This window comes from Oxyura jamaicensis, chromosome 12, assembly GCF_011077185.1.
Source record: "Oxyura jamaicensis isolate SHBP4307 breed ruddy duck chromosome 12, BPBGC_Ojam_1.0, whole genome shotgun sequence".
Classification (NCBI taxonomy): domain Eukaryota; kingdom Metazoa; phylum Chordata; class Aves; order Anseriformes; family Anatidae; genus Oxyura; species Oxyura jamaicensis.
In genome coordinates this window covers 8,036,140-8,063,167 of record NC_048904.1, presented here as the reverse complement: position 1 = coordinate 8,063,167, position 27,028 = coordinate 8,036,140, and the positions used below count along the sequence as shown (strand labels likewise).

Here is a 27,028-nt window from a genome sequence, read left to right as displayed (position 1 = left end):
GAGACCGATTGTCCTACCAGACCTGGTGTGATACGTGTCTTAGAGGTGCTTTTTGAGAGAGCCTGCGTCTCAACAAAGCACGTGGAGGCTGGGATGAGGTTAGAGCCTGGCCTCTGATTTCTGTTCTGGGACCTTTTCGTTTTGTTTTACAAGACACATTGAGGAAATAAGCATCAAAACTTGCTTAATTTCTGTTTTGTGTAATAGTCGTGTGTTGAGCCAAGCTGTGTCATGACACTCATGCTTTAAAGTCCTTTTTGTCTTTAAATTTGCAGAATGTAGGCGTGGACCGATCGAGAGAAGAAGCTCTGAGGACAGTACCTAACCATCTATAGCTGCAGTTCCTGGTGGCAGCAGCCCTTCCTCCACCGCGACAGCGTTAAGTAGCAGCTCGGGTCCCTGAGAACAGAGACAGCGTGCTGAACGCTGAGCAAGTTGGAACAAATGCGCCTCCCCTTCACTTTGAGACATTTCGAATGTGATTCAGCTTCTTTGGAGGAAACCTGTAGTTCTGGTTAACTCCCAGTGCCGAAAGGTATTGGTTAAAAAAAAAAAAAAAAAAAAAAAAGAAGCAGAGTAATGTTGGTTTTAGGTTTTCATATGTAAATTTGTGCAGTTCCAGTAGCTTTTATTGTTCATCTGTGGAATACTGCAAGATGGCTAATTGCCCGTGTCAATTTTACTGTCAGATTTAAACTAGATTTTACTTTCTTTTAGTGTTTTTGTAAGAGTTCCTCTTATTTTTACTGTGAATGGTTGCCTAGAATTACATGAAGATTTTTTTTGATAGTGTATTTAACACGTGAAATTCTGCATTTTGAGCATTGGAGGATTCACGTTGTAAAACTTTAAATTGGAAAGCTCATCAGTCACGTTAGCTTCTGTCTCTTCCAGTGATCTTTGGTTGCCAGCCTCAACTTAAATTTGTATGGGATGGGGAGACTTGCCCCTTGGAAATAACACCATTAGAAGTAGACTTGCTATCTGAAAGGTTCTGTGGTTCTAGCAAGATTCTAATGTTTTCCAGGAGCCAGATGTGTTTAGATCACAGTGGAGGACACAGTACTAAGTAATGGCTGCGGGATGCAGGTGTGAGTATAATACAGCAGCCTCGGGTAATGGAACTCAAAAAAGAAATGCCCCTTCTGCTGTGGCCGCAGGAGGGGATGAGCAGCTTTCTGAGACTTGGAGGTAGGGAAGAAGGATTCAGACTGCCAAAGGCTGGAGAAGCTGCTTTTCTTACTAGTGCTGTGATTTTTTTTTTGGCAGTTCTTGGAATGAATTTCAACATGTATGGTTCTCTTTATAGCCACATCTAACATGTTGTATATCAGGAAACAGTACAGAAAGGTTAGGTGGCGTTTAACCTTTCTTACAGCTCATGCAAGAAAAACAACAGGTAAATTCTGAGATTGTTTTTTAACAAGGTGCACCTACCTTTTTTTTTTTTTATTGTTTTTAAGCAACCTTCCACTACTTAAATTCTTTGCTGCTCTTTTATATTTCTCTGTGAAACTCCAGTGCTAAAAATGGAATTTTGTATGTCTGTTGAGGCTATGGCCCTCTAACTGTACTAAATCCATGTATTTTGTATGTGTTACCAGACAACTGAAGCGAGCTGCCAGCACTGTTGCTGGCTCTTAGTTCTTGAAGTGAGAACTATCTTTTTGTAGATAGACCGTGCTCTTTTTTTTTTTTTTTTTAAATTTGATTTAAGGACTTTTCTTCAATTGATTGAACTTTTACCATGTACATTGATGATTATTTTTTTTAAAAGAAACTTTGTTTGTTTGCTCAATTCCTGTGTGAAATAATGGGCCCTCGTAGTTTTGCAGGCAAGGGCTACATTGTCTTCTGTTTGTGCAGGGTTTATAAGATGATGTGCTGCTGTTGTGATTTGTTTTAATAAGCTAATTTCAGCAATATGTTCAGCTCTGGAAGTAAGCCATATCACATCGCTGGGTTTCATTTCAGAAGAGGAATGGGTAGGGCGTGAAATGACCAGAAACACTTGCTTCAAGTGCTGCTGTCTAGAGCTTTGTGTGTGTGATCCACTAGTTCAGTAACGCGCATTTCAGATCTTTATTAATTCAGCTGTGTTCATTGCTCTTACCTGAGGAGAGAGACCACACAGCGTTACTCAGAGTAGTTAATTTATTGGTGCATAGTAAACAAGGCCACCTTTGTGGTAAAAGTGTAGGAATAACATCCCCCCCTCTGATGCCGTGCGTGCTTCGCGTGGGAAGCGGGGCAGTGCCCCAGGCAGCCCTCACTCCTCCGGAGCTCTGCCTTCCAGCCATGACCAGGAGTTGTTTGACAACTTTCAATTTAAAAGAATCAGGGTTTATTCTGAGTTACAGGCAGCAAATCCCGGGATACTGCATCAGAAAAGCAGGGTTTTACTATCAGGGTGTGGTACTTGAACCTGGTTGAAGAAATGTGGAAGGAAAGGTTTCCCTAGTGAGAGGTGAGCCAAAAGCCCGCTCTTCTGCACTGGCAAGCACAGCTGGAGGTTTCTCCCCTTTCTCCTTTTCTTTGTTTTACCTCTAAACTTTCAGAGGTGCTGTAAAATTCCCTGAGGCTAAATGTTTTATGTATAGTAGGTATTTTTATAGCCTGCTTTTGAATATACTGTGATGAATGTTTTACTAAGTGGGTGTTCAGTAAAAAGAGTTGTATACAAGTGTAAATAAACTGTTATGCTGATACTTGAAGAGAAAAAAATTATGAAGTTGTCTGTTCTGCTTTAGGAAGGTACTTAAACCATTGACTGCGTCCGACCCTTTCTAGCTGGTAAGAGCAAATGTAGACAATGAATGTAAATTTGAAGCAGTTCTCCCCAGTGCCTGGCTACCTTCCTGGGGAGGCACTGTTAAGAATGGCAGATCATCGTCCCTGTCTAAAAGCTGCGTACCTTCTCCCCTCCTGTTCCTGACCATGCAATACTGACCGATCTGTCACTGATAGGGGAGGTAAAAATCGTTGTCCTGGCCTTGCATATTTATACCCATGTGTATTTTACTACCTTTTGACTGTTAGTACACTTGCTAGCTCAGATGCAGTCTTTAGAATGGGGTTAAACTATCTTTTCTTACATCATTGGCCTTCGTTGTAATCTTTCAGACAAATGTAATCATTTGACGTTTGATCCAAGTAATAAAGATCAAATGCTACACCTTGCACTGCTGTGTTTCTTTCTGTGTCTGTTACAGTAGCTGAAGTGCCAGGTGAGGGTTCCTGCAGGTCAGCTGATTTCCACAGCTTGCTGAAGTGCAGGAATTGTAGCTTGTTTAAAACAGCTTATACAGTGACAGAAGAGTAAAGCAGCTGGTAGAATAACTTTACTCAGATAAAATAACTGTAATTTAAGTAACAAACTCAGTAACTGAGGGAAAAGTTGGAAGAATGCATTAAATAAAAGCACATCAAGATTTGTCCACACAGTGGAGCAGAAAGGTAAGAGGACTATTAACTTCTCCTTGTGACGGGTATTTTAAGATCTGACTCATGCACTTAAAGCTACCGTGTTCTGACACAGTCTTCCAGATGCTGCTGGTATTTTTCAGAAGGCTGAAAATCAACAGCAAAACGCTGCCTTCTGGTATGTATTTGCACGTACACGTTAGATGGCCTGTCATTTGCAGGGGCACTTGTCATTCTGAAAGATAAGGACAGAATTAATAGTTTGTAGTTTAGAATTACATCCTCACATGGTCACATGTTGTTGATCATTATACTTCTGTGTGGTATTCACCTTGTATTTTCTCTGCTATGGTGTTTTTTAATACGTTAGTGTTTTCTTTAACTGTACAGTGTATGGTTGTGTGGGAGGCTTTCTTGTTTGTTTTAGTGCTTTCAGGCTGCTTTCCGGACCAAAAAAAAAAAAACAAAAAAAAAAAAACACAAACTTTAATTTTCAATATGCAATTTCTCAGCGTAGTGTGAGGACTCACCCGGACTGAGATGCGTGACCTAATCTCTGTCTACCGCCCACCAGGTGGCCCTCGGGCACAGCTGTTCAGTGGAGGCAGTCCAGAGGCTGTGCAACTGTACAGACCTGCGGTGCTCTCATTTCTGGTCGCTCCAACCTGAGCAGGCTCCTGTGGCAGGTGAGTGCCCCATTCAGAGGGTGTGATCAAGGTAACACCTGGTGAAAGGGCACAGTGCTGCTGCTGGCAAAGAATACAGCAGCTACTTCCTGGAGGACGAATGCCTCAGCCGAGGTCCTGGTGTAGAACTGGACTTTTAACAGTGGAAAGTCATATTCCCTGGTGGTAAGCTGCTGCTGGATACTTAGACCAAACTGTCTAATGCTTCTTCCTCACAGTAAGCATTTAGAATAACCACCAAAGCCTGGCACACAGAGGAGAGGAGCTCCGCGATACTTCCCCACTACACTGCAGGTGGAGACCTGCAAAGGTCAAAGTTGACTGGAGTTATTCTATCATGCAATTTTTTTAAAAGCCCGTTTGGTGGACGGGAAAAAAAGGTTGCTTCTTAATGTTTCCCAGACCTGTAAAGCTAAAGACTTGAGGTTTTTATTAACTGCAATAGTCAAGATATTATCCATAGGAGTGGCAGTGGCTGCTTTGGGTGAGAGACTCCAGCATAAGAGTGGCATTTCCCTGTTGCCACTAACAATTAAGCATCTCAGGCTTCAGACTGTTCTATGAATCTTTGCTTTTCCTTAATTCTTCATTTCCAGGACTTCTCCTAAAATATTTGTATTATCTTTGTAATTGAAGGGGGCTTGCAAATTATTTTTTTTAGTGTAGATTAAATAACTGGAGTTTAACTGAATAGTTCTAGAGAAAAAAAATCATAGCCAGGAATGAAAGTTTAACATAACTTTCTTTTAATTGAAGACAAATAAAAGAACCAAGGGCTCAAACACTTTTAAAAAGACACATTATGTTCCCCAATGTCTTCCTCCGAGCAAAATATACAGCATATATATATATATAACATAACTACATTCAAGTAACCAAACAATTTACATTTTCCCAAATAGAGAAAATAATGCACATGATTCACATACCTTAAACCCAACCATGCATAAAAGAACACTGCCAATAAATCAGCAGCTAGACATAATTAATCACACTATTGTGTTATTATTCTGAAGTATTGACAACATCGTTGGAACGGTAACACTTAGCACGTGGAGTTTTCTGTTCTTAATGTTTAACCCTGCTTTAAAGTCCGACAGTTCAGAGATTATTTTTCTAAGATCTGTTCAAATTTAGGGTTGATAAAAGAAAATCCATCAAATGCAGACTGATCCATAGACTCGATCAGGTTTTTGTCACTGTAAGATAATCTTGGCTTTTCATTTAGAAATTCTCTGTCGAAGTTGTTGTAGTCACTTGCAGACTTCTGTGTTAAACAGAGAGGGAAGATAGTTTGAGACAATAGTTACAAACTTTTTTTTCCCCCAGAAAAGATTGCTAAATATGAAAGCTTAGCAAATTATTTTCCAAACCATGCTGAAAAAAAATCCCTTTGCCTATTTTAAACAATACTATAACATTACAACTGGGAAATTATTACTTGTTGGTTGAAAACAAACAGCACTGGGTTGCTTTGGAAAAGAACCACCTGGATATGTGATAACGTTTCAATGAATTAGCCAAAGATTCTATCTAGACAAAAATCAATGCATTTACATTTAAACCCAACATTCCTTGGCATTAATGACTTTTTTTAAATTTCTGAAAGCATTTTAATGTCTGCATTTGTTCAGCTATTGCAGCTGCTTTGTGTCTAGATAAAACTAATATTTGTGCATATTTCCTAAGAATTCATATTATTTAAGACTACGTTCTACATTCTGAACCTTCAAAGCTTATGCTCTGCAGGATTCTTAAACTTCCAGAGCCCCTCTGTATGCGAAAATGCAACATGAAGCCTCCTGTTCTCAAAGGGAATGCCTCTCCTGCATCAAGTATGTAAGCACTCTTTAAAATGTACTTTACTTTGAGATTGTTTTATCCATTCTGGTACTGGGGTGGAGGAAAACTGATCTGAATTTTTAATGGCTTGTGACGAAGCAGTGGAAGCCTGTGGTGACAAAGATCAAGCAATGCATGGTTTGTTCTTTACACACTTTTTCAGGTAACACTAGGGATGTACATTCGAAATAGCTCTAAGTTCACCAGTATGGAGAATGCATCTTTTTCTGAGCTGGTCTAGTTCAAGTTAACTATCAGTAAGCACTAACAGTGCTATCAGCAGCGCTAACATCAATGCATACAAAACATTGCATTCCTCTGTTGATCTGAAAAGGATGGATATCAGCACTATTCATTATTTTCCTGAAGACAGCGGTAGTGAAGAAGTTCCTTAAAGCTGTATAGGAAGATGGTCTTAATTGGAAGATTTTAGGGTAGAAAAGATTTAAGGTTTCAGAATAAACTACCGTAAGGATGTTTTGAGCAAGTTGGAGGATTCAGCCATCAGCCCTAGGCCGATGACCAGCAGACACATGCAGCACTGTTACAGGAACACAGAATAATCCACGTACCACTTTTGGCCTGAAAGGAGGGTCTACCTCCCTCTTCTCTAACGCTGCCCAGTTGATGGTTTTGAAAAAAGGATGGTCTCGGATATTCCCAGTGACCCCGAGTCGTCTTGTTGGATCTCTTTCAAATAGCTGCAAGACAAGATAGCCAACAAGGCCTTACATCCGCTCAAAAAGTAGGTGGCAGGGGAAGAAATAACTGGTACACCGCTGAACGAACCGAAGTTGTTAACAGTACACAGACATTAGTATTAAGCTCACCTGGCTTTCCATTTGTAAAAGTAATCTGCTAACATGGATAAACAGTTCCTTTTAAAAGCCTAGATTTGTCTCCCTGGAGGAAATACAGGACCGTGACCCACTCATCAATCTTCAGCCTTACCTTTTCTAGTATATCTTTTGATTCCTTGGTAATCCAGCGTGGGTAGTGAGGTGTGTCCACTCGGATTGACTCGAACAACTCATCTTCATCATCCCCATGGAAAGGGGATTGTCCAATAAGCATCTCGTACAGCAGGACCCCAAATGACCACCAGTCCACAGAGAACGTGTACCTCAAGCCTTGCAGAATCTTGTTCCACAGAAGAGGGGCAAGGGAAGAAATACAGGTAATTAGTAAAAGACAGAAGTACATACAAAAAAAAAAAAAGATCAGTGAATTTAAGAGGGAATCTTTAATAACTAGCATATCTAGGGGGAAAAATCCAGCAGTCTGAGAGGATTGTTGACACTGAAGTACAGCTGTAGTTTTCTACTCAGCTGCTGTTTGTGGAAACGTGGACAGCTCAGGGGACAGATCTTTGCTCTCATTCTGAAATTTCCTCCATTGACTTTAAATACCATGTACTTGGAAAACATCTGCTCTAGTTTCTTTACAAGATAATAAATTAGGGGAAGGGAGGAATGTGGGGCAATGAAAGCAGATTATTAACCAACAGACTTTGACATTTATAGCTTTAAAAGCTAACTACCTTATTTGACTACTATGCAAATCAGATAAAAAGCCAACTATGACCACAAGGAATTTAACTCTCTAAGACCCTCATTTGAATTCTGCCTGCTTGCATCTGCTTTATCATCATCTGCAGTGCACATGCTCATTTTGCAGGAGTCCTGCATGTATGCTAGCTGTAAAAGCAGAAGAGAAAACTAGTCTTTCAACAGCTGAAAATTTTAACATTTCAAAACCTATTAAAAAAACATTGTAGATACTTGAAAATATTCTATCTTAACAACCCTCTACAGAAGAGGGCATCTAATTTTTTTCTATGCTTGTTATTATTATTATTACATTTGGGAACTATTATTCTCTAAAGGAAAGAAAAATCACAATGGCTATTCTAACATCAGTCTATTAAATCCACCCCTGCAGCATGTGGCAGTGATGTACTGACCTCAGGAGCAATGTAGTCTGGGGTCCCACAGAATGTGCTTGCCTTGTTCTCACCAACTACATTTTCTTTGCACATTCCAAAATCAGCTATTTTGATGTGGCCTTCTTTATCGAGCATCACGTTGTCCAGTTTTAGGTCTCTGCAAAAGGTATATTAAAAAAGAGACATCTTTTAAGGACAAGTATGTCATTTTTGTATTCAGATGCATGCAGTTTCTTCAGATTAAAAATGCTGTCCCTATGTTGTACAAAGAGGCTTCTCAAGAAAATAATTATCTATCTACATAATACCTGCTAAATTGTACTTTGGTACTTGGAAGATGGTAGGGAGAACAGAATTATCTCTTGTAAGCATAAGTAAGGGGCTGAGGTGTATATATAGCATGCCCTTATAATCCTCATCATCTGCTTTTACATCGAAAATCACACCCAGTGCTTCTGTTGCCTCTGGACAGAGGTGTGAGTTAACGCCTCACCAGCTAACACAGCAGCGCTACACCGGACTGCGTGGCTCAAAAGAAGGATTGTTGGATTCTTGGGGCATTTGGCGCAAGCACGAATACTCAAAGCCTGCCCAGTTTTAATATTACCTGTGACTTGCTCCTAGTTACAGCACGAGGGGGTTCGTGCGCTGTGGCGTGGTCTGAAGTGCCTATTCATGCCTTTTTACAGAATAACAATCCTCAATCAAGTAAGAGCTTTTTAACAGCAGTTTCCAAAAGCTACATTCCCTCCCTTTGACTGCAAAGTGTTTTTTGTCCATCTGGCTGCAGAAGTGCATACCGAAGAGGGCAGGCTGAAGAGAAAATGAACAGCCCTTCTGCTTACCAAGAAAGCCTTGAATAGAGCAGATTTTACATAAGAACAGGGCAGTCTTTTCTTTGTTAACTTGAGCTTACGGTATCGGCTACTTATGCTGCCAGAAGGGTGAGCTGCAGCTTGAACCAAGAGCCCCTGCTCTACCGCAATGTGCTATAAACCCTGTTTGGACACCAGCTGCTGTTCACCTTGAGTGAACGAACATATTTCTGACAGGGAAAGCTCATCGTAATGTAGGGCACTGCACTTACCTAGCTGCAACTTCTAAAATCTTTTGTATGGGTGTGAAGGATTCACTTGCACTGCAACACCTACCTAAAACCACTACAGGCGGGGTCAGTGACCATACCGGTAAACTTCCTGTGCAAGAGGGGAAAAAGTACCTTTGGTTTTGTTGATGTCCTGTTGATAAACGGTACCAGTTTGTCTGCAAATATTTTGTACCGTGAAATTTCACTCTAGAAGCACTAATTTAACACAGGGGAATTTAACAGCAAGCCTAAAAATATATAGAAAACTTGGGATGGAAAGACATCCTGCGGATAACAGCATGGCCTGGAGCTTGGTCCCTTCCATCTATAAACCTGCAGGAGGCAGTGAGTATAGAGCTGGATGCATTAAGTACCTTCCCAGGCTATGGTCATCTTCTCTATGAGGCAGAAAGGCTTCGAAGAATCACCTTTCTTCATCAACAAGTTTTCTGGTAACATTGATCCTCCTTACAAACACTTTTTTTTGGTGAAGTACAAGTCTAACTTCAGAAAACTGCTTTACAGGACAGTGCTCCACCAGACAGTTCCTGTTTCTATAAAGGGAGGTGGACAGCAGCAGACATCGTGGGGCACCTTTACCTAAGGCCATGCAGAATTTGCTCTCAAGCATGCACCTGTTATCCTTCATACCTGTTTGTTAGAGCTAAGAGCTCTACCTGAGCTCTTAGCAAGTACCTGAGCAAGTAGTTATCAGACAGGGTTTTAGAGCTGGGGTGGGGTGAAAAGGCTGGAGAAAGGAAATTGAGAGGAAAAAAACACATCTTAGAAACAAAACAAAAAGTCTGATCTCCTGTAACGTGGATATTTACGTTAAGAAACATTTGTTCAGGATCTGTTCCTTGCTGTTTAAAAATCTGGTGAGGCAGAAGCATCAATTCTCTGCTTTAATGGAAAGTAAAAGCAGAAGACTTCCACCTCAGTGGTTTTCCAAGACCAGTAGGAATTGAGACCCTCAAGGACACTCACCATTGCCACCAAACTCGAAAGACTCGTGATGTGAAGAGAGTGTTTAAAAATAACAGACAAAACTGCTTTTGTGTAATGTAAATAACATTCCATCATTCTGGTTGCCAAGGAAAAGACACAAAGATACAGATTCATCTCAGGCATGTTAATGCCCTTGGAATAACATCAGAACTCTGACAGACAGCTTTTACTCGTTACATCCATCAGTAACTCAAGCATGCATGAAGTGCTAAGACAATTCATAGGTCCCACGCTGGTGCTAGCTGGTACTCACCTATAAATAATGCCTTTGCTGTGAAGAAACTGTAGCCCACATAAAATTTCAGCTCCATAAAACCTGAAAAGATCAAAACATCTTTTAGTCTGTCTTGCTCAGTTAAAACATTACACAATGCAGCTGGCCAAGAGAGCTGCCATAAACTTCACACAGTGAAGATTACTGTACACTTCTTTAAACAAGAGGAAAGAGAAATCTCGTATTTAATATTACACCTGTATTTATACGGATGGATGCTATAATCTGCAAGTTAATTTTCACCATGCATCTGTGGTATCTAACGCCAAAGAGTAAAGGGGACACCAGCTTGCTTTAATGCTTCATTCCCCTTCCATTGGGGAACACTGTCCCTTCTCGTTCAGTTTATGAGAGACACGCATATCCCTCCTGAAAGATAGCCTCTGGGAGGTCAGTACTCATGGGGCGGCTTTAGGAGGGATGGCACATTAAAAGCTAAATTTGAAATGGACCTCAACTACCTACACTCCTATACCCACCCAATGCAGCAGACAGAAAGCATTGCTGTTTCTCCTCAAAAAGGTGGTGTTAATCCACAGGATGTGAAGGAAAACTCTTAAGGAATGCTTTCTCTTCCTCCCAGAATGTAAACTTTGTAATGGTTAAAAAAAAAAAAAAAAGTGATTTCCACTTCTGTATTGCAGAATTAATGTTGACTCAAAACTTGAGAAATATGTACAGAAAATTCCAGGAGAAGCTGCTAGAAGTTCGCTGAAACACAAGTAAGTTGGAGGACTTTGTCCAGATTTCTGCTGGGGAGAGTCAGAACAGAGCCAGCCCTGACCCACGAGGCTGGCTACTGCAGGCTGCTTTTTATGCTGGTCTTCTTGATCCGATGCAATCTAATCTGTATTTCTGAGTTAGCACAGTAATGCAAGCTGTTTTCCAGTCGGTTACACTGGTGCTTTTGGGCAGATCCAATACCCCACCCTGTGTTACTTTTAAGGTCTTTCATGAACCCATTCAAATTGTTCTAAAACTAAAAGTTATAGTTAAAAGATGCAAAACCATCATATAATTATAAGTCTTCGGCTTCAGTTACCTTCAAGCCATGGGTAACGGACAAAATGACGCTTGTTAAATGAAGTGCTTTCCCATTTTAATTAGTATCTTGTGGAAAGTGCAAGTTATCTTCCTGTACTGTTATGTCAACTTATCAGTAATAGTGATATATTATTTACTAGGTTCCCCCTGCTCCCCAGTGCTGTTTGCTTTGGAAATTAATTTTTCCATGGCAGTACAGCTTTAGTGTGCTTTAAGACCATACGTTTTCATTGCTGGCTTATGCTGAGGTTTACCTAGCATCTCCACATACAGGTGTATCCTTTCAAGCAAAGCATCACACTGTTGTGCAAATGAAGGAAACCTAACTCAATACGTCATTAGGTGAGCTTCACTGTGTCAAACTGATGCCTATAAAACACATTTTAAATCATCAGACACTGAAACACGAGTGAAAGACTAACAGCTAAGTGGTGCAGAACTAGAAGCAGTAAAACCACAAAGATTATAACAATTCACAGGGATAGGACTGAAGCGCTGTAGACTTACGTTGCTCTGTAGAGATCAAAACGCCCTTTGTCTTGTATGTGGAACATCAGGTCTCCCCCATTCAGGAACTCCATAACGAAGAACAGATGATCCTGCAAATAATCAGAGAATGGAAACATTATTGATGCTATCACTAGTGCACCTCAAGTAGCAATCTGGCAGTGGGGACCCAGCAGCCACTTTCCTCCTGTCCTGAAATATTTCTGTTTCATGCACCCCTAAGAATGCATGAGGCTGCTGCAGGTGTGAGTGGCATGGTCTTGCAAGGCTAAGGAGCTCACCTTGTATTCTGTGGGCTTCTAGATTTAATAGAAATTTACATTCAAATATATTTCCTGACTTCTACCTGGGACATTCATCTTTGTTCCTTTCACTGAGGATAAAGCTAGGGTCAAGGTTTTAAATTACACCGTCTCTTACTCCAGATCGTATAGATGTTACTCTGATCTCATTCTGATCTCTTCAGCATATATGGGAATCGTACTTACATTTACTTTCCACAAGGCTTGTGAAGTATTACAGAGAACACAAGAAGGGGGATTTAACTCTTGCATCACTAAATTTATTTTCACTTGACTGTTGGTAACAGCATCCATTAAAAGGCAACATCTGTTGTGCTGCCCTCGCCTTTTTTTTTTTTTCCTCTCCCCTTACCTTTGTCTGGAATGTGCAGTAAAGGTGTGTGAGAAATGGATTTTCCCATGCAAGTGCTAAAACCCGCTTTTCCACCATGGTACATTCCACATCATCGTCAATTAGCACCACATCTTTTTTCAGAGCTTTGATAGCAAAGAATTCGTTCTTCCCTTTCAGCTCAGCAAGCAGAACCTACCAAAAAAAAAAAAAGATGAGATTACAGCATGTGTAGCAAAGCCTGTTGCTGATGGTCGCAGTAAGGAGAAGTCAAAGGTGTTCATAGCAGTTTGTTTTTTTAGTAGTTGTGGCAGCTATGCAAAGGGTGAGATTTGGCAAGGTGAAGCTGCTGGGCATAGATGTGAGGAGACAGGGTACAAGGACCTTGTAACACAGGCACAGCAGCTTCCAGGGCAGTTTTTCTGTCAATGACTTGTGAGAGTATGAACAGAGGACTTGTAAAGTCTGTTCCTTCATTACAGCTGGAGCTTCACAGACAACGGAGGACAGAATCTGTGCAGGTCATGTCACCCTTGGACAAGCACAGAGTAAGCAAGGAGCACAAGGAGCAGAGGCAGATGGGGGTGGAAGGTCACGCTGCTGTCCCACATTTCCCCTGCCATTGCACTGGAGCATTATGAGGCCATTTCGGTAGACAGCATGTGAATGTAACTGCCCTTTTGGATAAAGGGCAATTCCTCTGACTGGGCTGAAAACCCCTTGTACATTATGAAACACTTCTGAGTTCAGACAAGCTGCAGGTAAAGAACTTCTAGTGTCTTTGACAGAGACGGATATATTTTATTCTCTTAAAATATTATCTACTCAAGTGGCTGAAAGACCTTTCCAGTTAACAAAAATAGCCCATAATATTGCAGAGATCAAGCAAGGCAGTCACCTTAAGCTCTGTGAATTTGTTACATACCTTTCCAAAACTTCCTTTCCCTAATACTTTATGGAAGACAAAGCTGTCTATGTTGAATTTTCTCCTGCTCGCAATTCGTGATGCTGTCTTGGCTGTGCTTCCCTCCCAGAGTTTGTCGTACTGGCTGTTATCTGCTAATGGAAACAGGGAGTTTAAAGTTCAGTATATGCAGAAAAACTGCACAACTCAGATTCTCGATTAGGAATTAAGTACTGACATACTATTTCAGTTCATCTGCTGCTGGGATACTGGCAAATCTAAACATACAGGTCAAATCACATAGTTTATTATAAAGTTTAAGTTACTGAAGCATATTTGATAATGTTGCATTAGGATCTGTGATTGTTTCTGATGCTGGCTTTAAGCAACACATATTCAGGAATTACAAAAATAAAGGGTCCTAAATTTCCCCTACTGCTAAGATTCAGAGCATAATTTAGAGAACAGAATACTTCACAAGGATGGTTGTATTTTCCTCTGTTAATACAAGAAGCTAGTCCCTCTAAGCAGAGAGGCCATGAAAAGATCTGATTTATGCTTGATCCTGGCTAAGAAGCATGAACATACAGGTTAGGCTTGATTATATCCTAAAAATTAACTCTTTTTTTTTTTTTAGCCCTGCTTTAGCCCTGCTGCACAGATCTCCTGTGCTACCAAGACACTCTGATGACAATCAGGAGATGATACCGGGTCCTGCACTTCGGCCACAACAACCCCATGCAGTGCTTGGGGCAGAGTGGCTGGGAAGCTGTGCAGGTGAAAAGGATCTGGGGGTGCTGACTGATACCCACCTGAACATGAGCCCGCAGGTGGCCAAGAAGGCCAAGGGCATCCTGGCTTGTGTCAAGAACAGTGCAGCCAGCAGGGCCAGGGAGGTGATCGTCCCCCTGTGCTCTGCTCTGGTGAGACCACACCTCGAGTGCTGTGTTCAGCTTTGTGAGACTTTTACAATGCTAGAACTCTTTTAGCAATATCAAACCAAAACGAAACCAACCAACCAACCAACAACAACAAAAACAACAAAAAAGTAAACCCTTACTCTGAAGCTGAAGCTTATTCTCTATTCCAGGTCCTTAAACTACCTCAGCTGTTTAACTGCAACTAGTCTTTTGGCTTAAATCCTAAACATTTGAGTATTGTACAAAAGCTTCTAACATTCTGTGAACAGAACAGTTAACAGATAGTTAACAATATTCATGACATTTCAGTTACAGAAGGGAGAGAGGTGTGTTGTACACACACGTCCTCCGCTCCCACCATGGGGAACCATGCCACGAAGAATAAAGCCAGCATTTTGCATAACAGTGGGTATGCTCACAGACTAAATAAATACTGGCGTTTGTCAAAAACTATATAAGCATTTTGTGTGGCCAGGTAAAAAGAATTATGTGCATATTATTTTAAACAATGCTTGTTCAAAAATATTATCTAACATAAGGCAAGAATGAATATATGTGACAGTTTGTCCAGTCTAGTATGCAAATGGCTGAACAAAAACGTTTTTCTCACCTGTTGTATCTCCTCCTTTAGGTTTCTTATCAAAATCTTGGTAAATACCAACACTTTCTACAGATCCAGAATCAGATCTTCGCGTAGATTTCTGAGGAGGAAGGGAACATTTGAAATTATATTTGCACTATTAATTTAGAAATATTTACAACAATAGGTGTTAAATGCAACACGATGGCAGATGGCAGTATGATCATTTCTTTTAAATAATTAACTCCTAGTACATAATTCTTCTCAAAATGTAGTTCGGACTATTTACCCACACTTTTTACAGCTTCAGCCAATTGCTTTACTTCCTTCACTGCAAGAAAATATTAAATTTCCTGAACTCTGTGTAATTGTCTGTTGAAAAACTATCAAAGTTATAACGGTTTGAATCCGCAGTGAGAATAATTGCTTGGTTTGAATCCACTGTGGGAAAGCGTCCCCTTGGACTAGCGTCAGGGTTTTGAAACACAAGATGGGAACCACTGTCATTCTGAACCTGCTGAATGCAGCGTGTGACATACTTCTTGAGCACATGCAAACAAATTTTGCGTATGGAAGATCCCCAACATCAAGTTTTAGTAATGAGCAGATCGAGTTTTTTTTGTGTCGTGAAAAAGCTGGTGGAACAGCTCTCACTGTTTTCAAAGTAAATATCCTGTGAAAGCTCAGGAATGCTCAGCTCAGAGGAAATACTGTTGGCTTTTGCAATATATTCTCCTGTTTTAATTTCAGAGCTTGTATCTGAATCTTTATTTGCAAGTCAGAAGTTGACGGCAGTCCGCACACAAGAGACGGCTATGCTGCAGCAGGAGACCAACAATGTAAACTGTGGGGCCCGTGTTAATTCCAGAGGACTTTTCTGTGTGTATATATATCAGATTAATAGAAATGGAAGCTCTCTGCTCTATTTCTCCTTACTTAATTTAGCATTCAAAGGTAATTCTGAAGTTGATCATGGGCAAACAGACTTCAGCTTTATGCTACTACCGTTTGAATGCAATCAAACAGAAGGGGAGAAAATAACCTTGGCACCGTCAAAGAACCAAGCTGTATTTCAGGAAAACACAAACCTTCTGTTTAAAAATTCTTTGTCAGGTGGGATGTTCTTCCCCCAGCTTCTCCTCTAGGCTATTGCCATCTTTGTTAGTCTCTTTATAGGTCAAATTTAGAAGAGAAAGCTGTTTCCATTGCCTCAGGCCCAAATTTCCATTCCCCATAAAAGTGACATGGGAAAGGGAAGTAAAAATAAAAAGCTCTGAAACCAAATTGCATGACAAACAGCAATAAAGCATACCTGGCTAACTTGATTTAAAGCTTCAGCTAGCAACTTCTGGTTTATTCCACACAAATTTGCCACCTTCTTTTGACATTTATGATGCACATTCATCCCACATTCTAAAAGAAATGTACAGTTACACAAGCATCAGGAAAATACTGGCCAACATTACAACAAAATGGCTGTTTTGCTGTGCAGTTCTTAAACATTAGAGCAAGCCCAGATTAGACCCTGATTTCCGGCTCTTAATGAAGTTGTAATTTTAGTCTTTAAACCAATGAAGGCTACAAAAATCTGTTCAAAAGGAAGAAGTTGCAATTGTTTTTTTTTTCTCTCAAAATCTTCTAAAAGATCGTCTTAATCAAAATCCTAAGAAAAGTTCTTCTTACATTTTTGTGGTAGAATTATAAAAATGGTATTTACAGTGAACACTTTAAAGACACTTTTAGGTGCTACCTCGAGCCAGACTAATCAAATTTCAGCTATTCCCAGATGTAATTTCAATTATATGCAAGATGATACTTCTACCAGGTTTTTTGACTGCATGAGAAGCTCACCTTGGCTGAGTTGTTACATGAGTGCCTAGTTTTGTCTCTACTAAAAGAGAGTGTTTAAACAACGCATGGATGAGATAAATCTCATTCTGTATAACACACATACACATGCACCATGTGTAGCAATAGCTAATCTCTAGTGGGGGGCAGAGAGAAAGAGAGACCACACAGGAAAAGCATGAAGAGGTCCGAGCTGCCTTCCCTCCACCTCCATACCTTCACATTTGAGTCCTTGTTTGACCAGCCCCCAGAGCAGGCTGCCGCAGTGGTCACAGAAGGTAGGGCTCATGTAGTTGTAAACTTTGAAGCGGTGAGGCATGTCGATGTTGAAACGTTCCTTCTGAAACTATGGACAGGGAGAGGGCTGAGGCACTTCACCCAAAACAGGACCAGCTTCTTACAGAAAATAGCTTGGATATTACAAAGCTACAACAATTTGATCCTCAATACCCCAGCCTTAGCATGCTGCATGTAAGAAGGTGGGTACACATCCCACCCTAACTGGACAGTAACTGAACAAAACTGTGCTTTTAGCAGCATCTCTTTACATCTCACCACATTAGCAGTGAACATGAAGCTACATGCATAAACTGCTTGGAGTTTAAAAATATTTGAGACAACTGTGTGAGATTTTAGGGTCCTGACAAGAGTGAAATCAATGTTGTAGTACACTGATGAAGGATAGGAGAGTCCCTGCAAAATGCACACAGAACATCAGGAAAAGATGTCATTTCACCCTCAGGATGTGCCTCTAGGCGTAGCAACACACCACACACAAAATATATCCAAGAGAAAAATTCATCATTTTGGGATTTTGCAGCCTGCCACAATCATTTTTGCTCTGTAAATACATCCTTCATCTACCAGGGAAAGAAACAATTAAGCAATACTACCCACCTTCTTGCAGGGCTTTTAAGTACTTTTTTTTGCTTAAGTTTCCTCCACTACACATTCCATATAATCGTAAAGAGAAAACAGTAGCTTAGTTGTGCATCTGAAAATGGACTTGGCTGTTTCTAAGGTTTTGTTAGTTCAAGAGTATTTAGTTACACTCTAAATACACTGTTCCAGCTCTTACCATTGTGTCCCTGCTGTTGGCTGCAGTACCAGTACACCTCCCGATGATTTTATCAATACATTTCTTATGAATAGCAGCATTGCATTCTTCAAGACATGCGTAAGAAAAAAAGGATTTCTTCAGATAACAGGTACATAGGATGAAGTGTTTGCATTTCTTAGCACAACGTGAGAAACGCTCCTTTCCACCATAGCATACACATCAAAATAATTTCTATCAAGATGATGATCTTTTTAAAGCTGTTGCCCCCCATTCTCTTTTATCATAACCTCTATTTCTACACTCAATCTGCCTTCACTTGGCAATGCTGTCAGCATTTGATAAGAAGAGGACAATATTATGCTTTAGATCCTCTTTGATACCTCCCCTGCTGTTTGGAATACTGCACAGAGATATATGCCAAGTTAAAAAGTGCTTTTGAATTTTGCTGTAAAACCCATCAATAATTGTAATTCATTTTAGAAAAGGTTTCACAAAAGCTGCTGTCATATATGACTGCAACTTTTCAAACGCATTGCACACATGAGAAGAATAGCTAAGTCTAAATCTTGACACTAAAATTTCAGGTAGGAATCACAACTAGAAAGCCTGAAGTTATCATGCAAAATTTATGTTTCACATCTACTAACAAACATGGTGATGATGCACTGTGCCACATTCACAGATTTTTCAATAGTGAATACTAGATCTATAAAATAATGTAGAAGGTCATACAAGAAAGGCAAAAATCAACTTACGTCTACATTTGTATCCCTGCTTGTTGAGTCCCCTGAAAAACAAATGATATAGAAAATCATATAAGCTTGCTAGAATGACATTTTTCATTTTATTTTTACCATGTCAACAAACATATTCTTTGCCTATGTAAATATTTGTTCCAATTAAGAAACTGATCTAATTTCTGGTATTCAGAATCCTCTGTCTTAGGAAAGCAAGGCTTATAAGAAAAGATAGAATGTTTTGAAAGACCATCACATTAGGAGGAAAACCCCAAAAAGACAAAGTTTCAATTACATGGGAAGTCCTGCTCTGACTTACTATAAAAACAGCCTTCCTGTGAAAGGGACCCAGCTTCTTGCTCTTGATGGGCCTTTTCTCTGCTGTCAGCCACCTCACATCTCAAAGTCTGAGCATTATTTTGTCCGTTCCACCCATCTCACTCTTTTGTGAAAGAGCTGCTGCTGGTTATAGGCCAAATTTCACTTGTGATGCTGATGGAATTTTTGCCAGTTATTTCAGATCTATTTTTTAATGTGAAGGAGATGACTATAGCTCTGAAGCATAACAATACTCATAGTAAATAAATTATTTCCATCTCTCTCATACCACAGGTGAATTTACACGTCATGTTTTGTTTCAATACACCTGAAGCGAATTTTACAATTACTAATCCTTTGGGGGTGGGGGAAGCTTAACACTTCCTTCTTACCATACAAAGTCTTTGCAGACAGAGCAAAATGTGGGTTGTCCAAAGAAGGTAGCAATAAATTCATGATTTTTGATGTAGTGGATTTTTGCTTGCTTGATAGCTCCTCTCCTGTTCATAGTTACTGTTCCCTCTTCTTCCCTCATTGACTGTTTGCAATCTAAGGGGGAGGAACAAAGACAAGGCATACTTTTAACTCTTGAAATTATGACAAAGACTACTACATGCTTCCCCAAAACCTTCAGTTTGTTTTTCTGTTTCCAGCTTATATCTCTATTCCATGTGTCCTTGCAGACTGTTAGTCCAACGAGGGCTGAGCAAACAAATGTGCTGGTTCCTAAGGGGTCTCCATGTTCTTGTTTGCAGGCAGTTCCCACTCCTGCTCATTCAGGGGAACCCTTCACCAAACAAGCTGAGAGGAGGAATCAGGAAAAGCAGTACAGCCTTGCTAGAGAAATGACAACTACAAATGTTTCTTGAAAAATTGTAAGCTTTGCTACTTTATGACTTATGCACAAGATAAATAATGTTTTATTGGAAGCAGGAGGTCTTCTCCATCAGTAGAAACCTCTTCATGCTCTGCATGCCCTCCTGAACCTGACCTTGAATCATCGCTGGGCCACATGACTGTTCCGTTTTGACAGAACGATGAGTTTCTTTTGGCCTTCAAGATCATTACACATTGAGAATAAAATAAATTTTCAATTAGATACTCCCATTTTGCTAACTCATGACAAGTCTTAATGCTATTTCTGTCAACACATCCCAGTCTCGTTCCTCTCCCTGCCAGCCACCATGGGATTATAAGTATATAGTACTATAAATACTCTAGTAACAACAGTATATGCTATAGTACTATATGCTACTATATACAGTAGCATATAGTGCTATACTACATACAGTGTAATATTACCAAAGGAAAAAAAAAAAAAAAAAAAAGAACTTTTAAGGATCTGAGTCCAACTGGCTCATACAGGCCCTTCGCTATGGTTTCTAATTATTTCCACTAATTTCCAAGGAAGCTTCTGAATTTATCTTCCAAAAATCAGTCTCTTACATCACAATCTTTCAGCCACAACTCAAGACTCTGTAGTTTTACTTACACATTTTGAAAACAACAGGAGGAGTTTGTAGTGGAAATAAACACTTAAAGGTGCCTCAAACAACACTGAGATTACTGGTAATTTAACTGTAGGGCACGTTTCTTTCAGATAGAGAAGAGCTGATGAGGGACAATCCCCATCTGGCAGGGGAAAAAAAAAAAAGCTTGAGTCTCCAACAGGAGCAAATGGACTACTAACCACATCAGCTCTGGTCAGCAGCTTAGGGTTGTAACCTGGGACAACATGGACATGGTTCACAGGCTGCAGGTGCTGCAAAGCTTGCAGGGTGAGAGCTTCCACGGCGATGAAGTAAGAGGAGAGCCTTAGGAATACTTTTCCCACTGCCAACACAATTGGTTTAGATTTGCTCCATGGCATTGCTGCCTGGCATCAATATCAGTCAGCACTTTGCTTTCTATATTGATAGAAAGAGATTCCTTTGCCAAGACACATTAACCACAATGCCTGCATTTACTGCAAAGTTACCCAGGAGCCCTGTTTCTCTTGTTGCTAGCTGTGCTTGTTCTTCATCATTTTATCAGCTGGCTGCCACTGTTGCTATTCCAACAGACCTCTGAACCTGGAGCACAATCTATCATATGATACCGTTTTGAGTCTCCTGAGCTAATTCATCAGCCTGCAGCAGCATTTGCCATCTTAGAAAAGAAAGGGCAAAGTCAGTTCAGGGATTAAGGAAAGACTGAGCATTTCACTGCAAAGGAAGATCAATAGCGGTTTTTACCAGCAGGTATTAACTTTCTTTTCTGAGAAACTGACCATCTGGTTCAAAGAAAACCCCACCCTGTCTTGCCCTGAAAAGTTCACAAGGTGCACGATGACACGCTAACACCACTTCCCCTCCAGGAACAGGATTCGTTTCTGCTGTTCAAACAGGCTACTGAGTTCACCCAGCAAAAACTCCCATCAAACTGCTGCACTTTGGTTTGTCGACGTCTGCCAACAGCACTATCTTTTTGTTAAACCCTGCTGAGCAAATACACAGGCCTCACCCACTGTCCCTCAAATGCCTCGAAAACCACACGCTGAAATGGGTGTGCAAGGAAAATGATGTTGAAAGCTGGTAGAACTTCACATTGCCTGCTGCAAGGAAAAGATGTCTTCAGAAGGGGGATTCTATCAGCAACAACAACAAAGCAGAGGGAGGTGTGTTGTTTTTTCATGTGTATTCTATTTCATGTGTATCTTATTCTAAGATAACCTGTGATGGTGCAGATTAGGGACAAAAATCTTCCTAAAGTCTGAAATCAAAGTGTTAAATGAGAAACTAACAGGATTCACCAGGTCAACAGGATAAAGTTTCACCTCACATTGATAATACAGCAATTTAGCATTGCTGATATTGCGTGCAAAGTTCCCAGACTACGCTTTCGATCAGGGTATGAGAAACCATATGGGAAACATGGTGTTTCTATCCCATCTTGAAAACTGATATTGAACTTAGTAGAAATCTATTAGACTGACATCCATTTTGAAAGGATAATTAGTAAACTGGGCTGCATCACTTACTTTCTTTGTACAAAGAAAAAGAAGTGGGGAAAATAAATGTTTTCCTTAAACATACTTTGACTGTGAAAAATCCTTGAGCACAGCAAAACTTCAAAATCTGCATGTGAGAACACACAGTCTTCACCAGCAGCTGCGTTATTAAATAACGTTTGCCAAAACCAACCGATATATCAAAGCATAGCTGAAAACATTTTTGTATGCTTCTGAAGAAACTGAGAGGTTTGGACAGCAGCTGCAGGTCATGTGCATCTGAACCCAAGATGGCTCTGAAACGATAGCATAGTTCATTTCTATTTGCTATGAGTATGTTTAGCAAGTTACCATTTAATATGTATTGCTCCAGAAGTTTTTCAGAAGTTCAGCCAAGAACAGACTCAGCTAGGGAACAGAGGCTTTATTTTAGAGATGCAGAGAGAATTGACAGTCGCAAGGAAGTGAATTTTCCAACAGGAGGGTGTGGATGGTGAGAGAGAGAGGAAGAAATGCAGAGGGACAGCCTTTGCTACCCTCCAACAAGGACCCACACAGACGAAATGCTTGTGCTGGGCCGGCACACAGTCAGAAACAGCCTTGGACAGCACAGCTGAATCAGCAACTAAAATCCTGGTGACCTCTGCAGCAGCAGCAGCCTGGACCCAAAATTAATCATTTTGAACCCAGCACACACCATTAAACATCATCTATTTCCTCTGTTGAGAACTATGGTTAATATTTATCACTGACACGCTGGTCATACATTTCAAGGATCCTCCTCAAAACTTGCAGCTGATCTGACAAAAGGACCTGACACTCCTTTGGACCACCCATTAGGAAATCATTAAGCACGCCTGTGAACTAATGCTGCAGTTCTCCAGAAGTGCTATAACCATACCCCTGTATACACAACTTAACTGCAGCGCCAGCCCTCCAGGCTATTTTGCAGTCCTTTCAGCCAGTAACGTAACATGTGAAGCGTCGTCTGGGAAGCATTTACTGAGCTACCTAAAACAACATTGCTAGGACTTGGCCGAGCTGTAATAAACCTCAAGGCGAGATGTCAAGTTGTCTCAGTTCAGCCTCTGAAGTTCAAGGACAAAAGAAAACAACCTCCAGAATAACCCTACTAGAGTTTTAAAAAGAAGGAATAGAAAAATATTTACCATCTTCAGAGCTCATTTTTCATTTTAACTTGCTCGTTTCATGGTTTTGTTTATACGCTGAACAGAGAAATGATAACAGTGCTACTGTCAGAAACTGAGAACTGGGACTTTGCTTCAAACAGGGACGGGCAAAATATTTCCTGAGCTAAATGGCTGATCGAGTTGAAAGAGATTTGCCTGAAACTTGACCATAAATTATAAACCTTACCAACACTTCTGTTCAATGTCTTTTTCTGCAGGTCTACTGCCTTTCACTTGGCTTCTTTGAAAGTTAAGCGTGCCCTTCAGGTCAAGAAAAATATTAATCTCACAGAGCAATCATTAAAAAGAAAAGCTTATTTCTCACAAGGGAAACCTTCCTGGTATGAACTGTCTCTGTCTCAGAAGAGAACTGCTCTTTAACCTGGTCCAGGAAAGGACTGCTTTACAGATCTGTACAGAAAAACATTTACAGAAGTACAAGTTTCCCAAAAGTCTATGTTTCTGTGACATGAATTTGCTTTGCTAAATCATTTTGGGTCGTGCAATCTTCACGTTTCATTATTATACACAAGGTATTAGTATTGCTGTGTATTTCTCTCTTTTTCAGCCCTCTCCTCCATTCTCAATACCTGTGGATTTTATGCTGCTGACACAGAAGCAGCAATACCAACAGTCTGATCCTGCACAAGCCATTGCTCTCAAAGCTGGCACAAAATTTCACGTTTCCTCTCCCGACCCAGGAACGAACACTAAGTTTTCACATGGTCTCTAAACCACTGCTACGAATCCTTTGTTGCACCCGTTACAACGGCACATACAATACACGTAAGAGCTGGGGCATTTCTGCTCTACCAAGACGTGTGCTGGGCTCTCTGCCTGCAGACCGGGGCACCCACGGACACGCGCTGGGCCCGCACCACACCATCGGCAGAGTTGTGGCATTAGCGCGGTCTGAGCATGGTCTGTGCCCAGTTGTGCAGAGTGCGGTGGCTTTTTCCTTTTCTTTTTTTTCTTTAATTTCAAGTGTTTTGGTTAACAGTTCTGATACCTGACAAAAGATCTGTGATACATATACACAGATACCTGAGATATAACTCATTTCTTGTGGTGAAACAGGGAATTAACTGGAAAACACCTTTTTTCTTTTTTTCCTTTTTAAATTACAAAGGTACAGAAAAAACAGCCTTAAAAAAAACAAACAAACAGCATCTAAGTCAAATTTCTTATGAACACATATTATATCATTCCCTCAGCTCTACACAACACATTACCTACCTTCCCAACCAAATACACCACCAACCTTGCGTTTATCAAATCACTTTATCTTTGAATGTTTGATTTCCCTGAAAAGCAAAAATTAACCCAGAAGACGTTTTTATTAACTCTGTGCAATCACACTTCTAGATGCAGATCATGCAGATGCAAAGTGCCACTGAATAACCATCACATCTACCATGTTTTAGAAACAGTGTTTTCTCAGTTAAATGATTAAATCATATCAACTTCTCCACTTCCACCTAAGAGGGATCACTTCTGGCTTTTCAGCCCTCATAATGTCATATGGATAACATGACAGCTCTTCCCTAACATGCCTCACCCACACAGAAACCTGCTTTCTATCTGAATCTAGACCCATACAATATGCAGACCGTGCTATCAGAGAATCTGTGCATCCATTATTTGCACCATTATTTTTCAGATACCTCAGAAAAATTCTCAGATCTCACACTTGCCCATCACTCATCACAACAGACACAAAGAAAAACATATTCAAAATATTTGCAGCTCTCCGGTTCATATTCCTCTCCCAGAAGTCGGATACTTCAGGTATCAAAGGTTCCCATGCAAATCTGATCCACCTGATAGCATTTGAAGGAAAGAATTCACTAACCCTTTCTCCAGGAAGCTGAAGCCAGGAAAACAGTAATTCAGAATTCAAAAGCAAGACAAAAAAGTGTATTTCCAAAACCTCTGAGGCTGCTAACACAGAGAGACACACTCAGCAGTACAGTAAGCCACCTCAGTGATCCTGGGCTTTCTTACTGGGTAAGGTCATTAACTACACTTAAATAAACAACGATCAAGCAAAGCATTAAACGCTCTGCAACTTCCACGTATTAAAGCTAAAGCTGCCTTACAGAATTATAAGCTATTTTCAGTGCTACAGCAAGAGAATGAGGGGCAGAAAGAAAACAGTATTCTGAAATGAAAGTAGGGGTCAACATCCTGTTCTCATATTTCACGCACCAGAAGACAAGCTTTGATTTCCAGCACAGACTTATTTTCAGACCGCAGGACAGGAGGCAAAATAAATTCTTCAACAGCTCTAAGTCGGGGGGCTCAGCAGTCCCTGTTTTACAGAGTCTAGGAAGAAAAATGCGTCTAAAACTAGGAAAACTTTTCATACGTGCCTCTAAAGTAGCCAACCAGGCTCCAGCAGGCAAAGGGAACATACACATGAAATGGCTCAGTGTAGCCCACCACGGAGCAGACCTCAGTACCAGCTAATTCCAAGAAAATTATTCTCTAACAGTAAATCTGGTAACGGAGCAGTAACATGCTTACTTCTCAACACTGCTGCCTACTATCAAAGCAAAGAAAAGCAGTTTTCTCTAAAGGTGGCAGAATGCATTCTACTTAGAAGGAAGGGTTGGAAATCAAAAGCTTTCATCTGCAAAGCAAGCCAAAGAAAGAATTAGTCACTTTTGCAAAGTGCTTGGAGTTTTTCAAACGAAAGCTACCACCTGTAACCCAAAGGCACTGCTGGTAGTAATACCTTCACTAGGGAACAACTGAAATACCACTTTCAGAACAAGCCTTTTTTAGTATTTTAGACACTCTACCATCCAGTTCTGTATGGAAAGGCACGTCAGAGAGAAAACCAAATGGTATGTACATAGGAAGGAATGTGAACAGTCTCTGAGCTTTCAACTATTAACTAAGGGTTTTAGCAATGTGAAGAATGGAAGTTAACACAAACATCCTTGTAATGCACTAACAAACTTCTCCACTCTAGCACTGGTAACAGCTAATTTAACTACAGAAAACATTTAAAGCAGTGCAACGATGAGCCAAAATCACTGCAACGTTTTCCAATTTAGTGAGTATATAGTGACACAAGGGAAGTCTGTGATTTTGAGGACTGTTAGCATGTTACAGTGTACTGATGTTTGATGCAAGAATTGCAAGTGTCAGGTTGAAGGACTTTCCTTCACAAAATCCAGCTGTATAGCTATATCTTGAAAAGGAGTCTCCACTGCCTCAATGGTTTGGTTATGAAAAAGTTAGTGGTCAGTAACTGCCTGTAAAATGGAAAGTGAATAGAAAGTTCTTGCAAAGTAGAAGATCGAACAGGAACATTAGCACATGAATTTCAACTTGCCAATTAAAGTATGATTGGATGATTTACAGATCTGTTCAGTATTTATACTTCATCCACTGCCATCTGCAATCCCTAATAATAAAGGCAATGACAAGCATTTTAAAGAGCATTGTATCTATTTTAAATTTATTCTGACAAATAACTAAGTACAATTATTTTAGTACTTATAGCATAAATTAGCTGTTCTTCCTAGCATCTGATGGCAAATTACAGAAAGTTTTCACTTATTCTGCCTCTACTGTTTTTTATATCTGTATGGAAAAAAGGAATTAAGCTTCAGATTTTTTAAATGAGCAACCAAAAAAGTGTTTTTGTGCACTTTCAGTTGAGAAACATTTAAGCTTCCTGGCCAAGTCAATTTCTGTATGTCTTACTAAACCGAGAAATCCTCAGAGTATCAGTGCATGCACAGTGCCGTGCACAGGAAATCCATGATGAAGTCCAAGATTAAAGTTTTCTAACATCATGGTTCATAACAGTTTGAATACAAGCCAGAATACTACCGGTGCATAATCAGAGAGCTTCTAAGCTTTAGGAGACTTACTTTTACTTACGGGTTCTTCAGATTCACTCCACTTAGATTTAAAAAGTTAACTTTTCATAAAGGAGACCAAATAAGAATATAGGGTGGCTGTCTAAAATGTCAGCTCTGAAATGTCACTTACTGCATATCACATTCTATCTTTAGCA

General features: G+C 40.2%; 2 protein-coding genes and 2 long non-coding RNA genes across 12 annotated transcripts in view; 3 read left to right on the top strand and 1 right to left on the bottom strand.

Moving 5' to 3' along the window:
- Positions 1-554, top strand: part of LOC118173324 (6-phosphofructo-2-kinase/fructose-2,6-bisphosphatase 4) — a 44,120-nt gene extending 43,566 nt beyond the window's left edge. For all 6 annotated transcript variants that reach the window (XM_035337776.1, XM_035337777.1, XM_035337773.1 and 3 more), the window contains one exon: positions 276-554. In XM_035337776.1, coding sequence (XP_035193667.1) covers positions 276-335 — 60 coding nt within the window. In that variant the 3' untranslated portion in view covers positions 336-554. The remainder of the gene's footprint in view (positions 1-275) is intronic.
- Positions 555-992: 438 nt separating this feature from the next.
- Positions 993-6,569, top strand: LOC118173330. Its single transcript, XR_004754127.1, has 4 exons — positions 993-3,456; positions 3,539-3,601; positions 3,998-4,109; positions 5,859-6,569. It is a non-coding gene; the product is annotated as an uncharacterized LOC118173330 (long non-coding RNA).
- PRKCD (protein kinase C delta) overlaps positions 4,839-27,028 on the bottom strand; it is a 67,750-nt gene continuing 45,560 nt past the window's right edge. For 3 of the 4 annotated variants that reach the window (XM_035337766.1, XM_035337767.1, XM_035337768.1), the window contains exons 5-18: positions 19,209-19,365; positions 18,517-18,548; positions 17,780-17,865; positions 16,918-17,047; positions 16,166-16,266; positions 14,884-14,974; positions 13,375-13,508; positions 12,471-12,644; positions 11,817-11,908; positions 10,245-10,307; positions 7,915-8,053; positions 6,903-7,091; positions 6,524-6,652; positions 4,985-5,376 (exon numbers count right to left, since the gene is read on the bottom strand). In XM_035337766.1, the coding sequence (XP_035193657.1) occupies positions 5,218-5,376; positions 6,524-6,652; positions 6,903-7,091; positions 7,915-8,053; positions 10,245-10,307; positions 11,817-11,908; positions 12,471-12,644; positions 13,375-13,508; positions 14,884-14,974; positions 16,166-16,266; positions 16,918-17,047; positions 17,780-17,865; positions 18,517-18,548; positions 19,209-19,365 (1,676 nt within the window). In that variant the 3' untranslated portion in view covers positions 4,985-5,217. Of the gene's footprint in view, positions 5,377-6,523; positions 6,653-6,902; positions 7,092-7,914; positions 8,054-10,244; positions 10,308-11,816; positions 11,909-12,470; positions 12,645-13,374; positions 13,509-14,883; positions 14,975-16,165; positions 16,267-16,917; positions 17,048-17,779; positions 17,866-18,516; positions 18,549-19,208; positions 19,366-27,028 lie in introns of all 4 variants that reach the window. The other variant, XM_035337769.1, reaches the window with a different exon arrangement.
- LOC118173329 lies at positions 8,711-9,769 on the top strand. The gene is made up of 2 exons (XR_004754126.1): positions 8,711-9,297; positions 9,406-9,769. It is a non-coding gene; the product is annotated as an uncharacterized LOC118173329 (long non-coding RNA).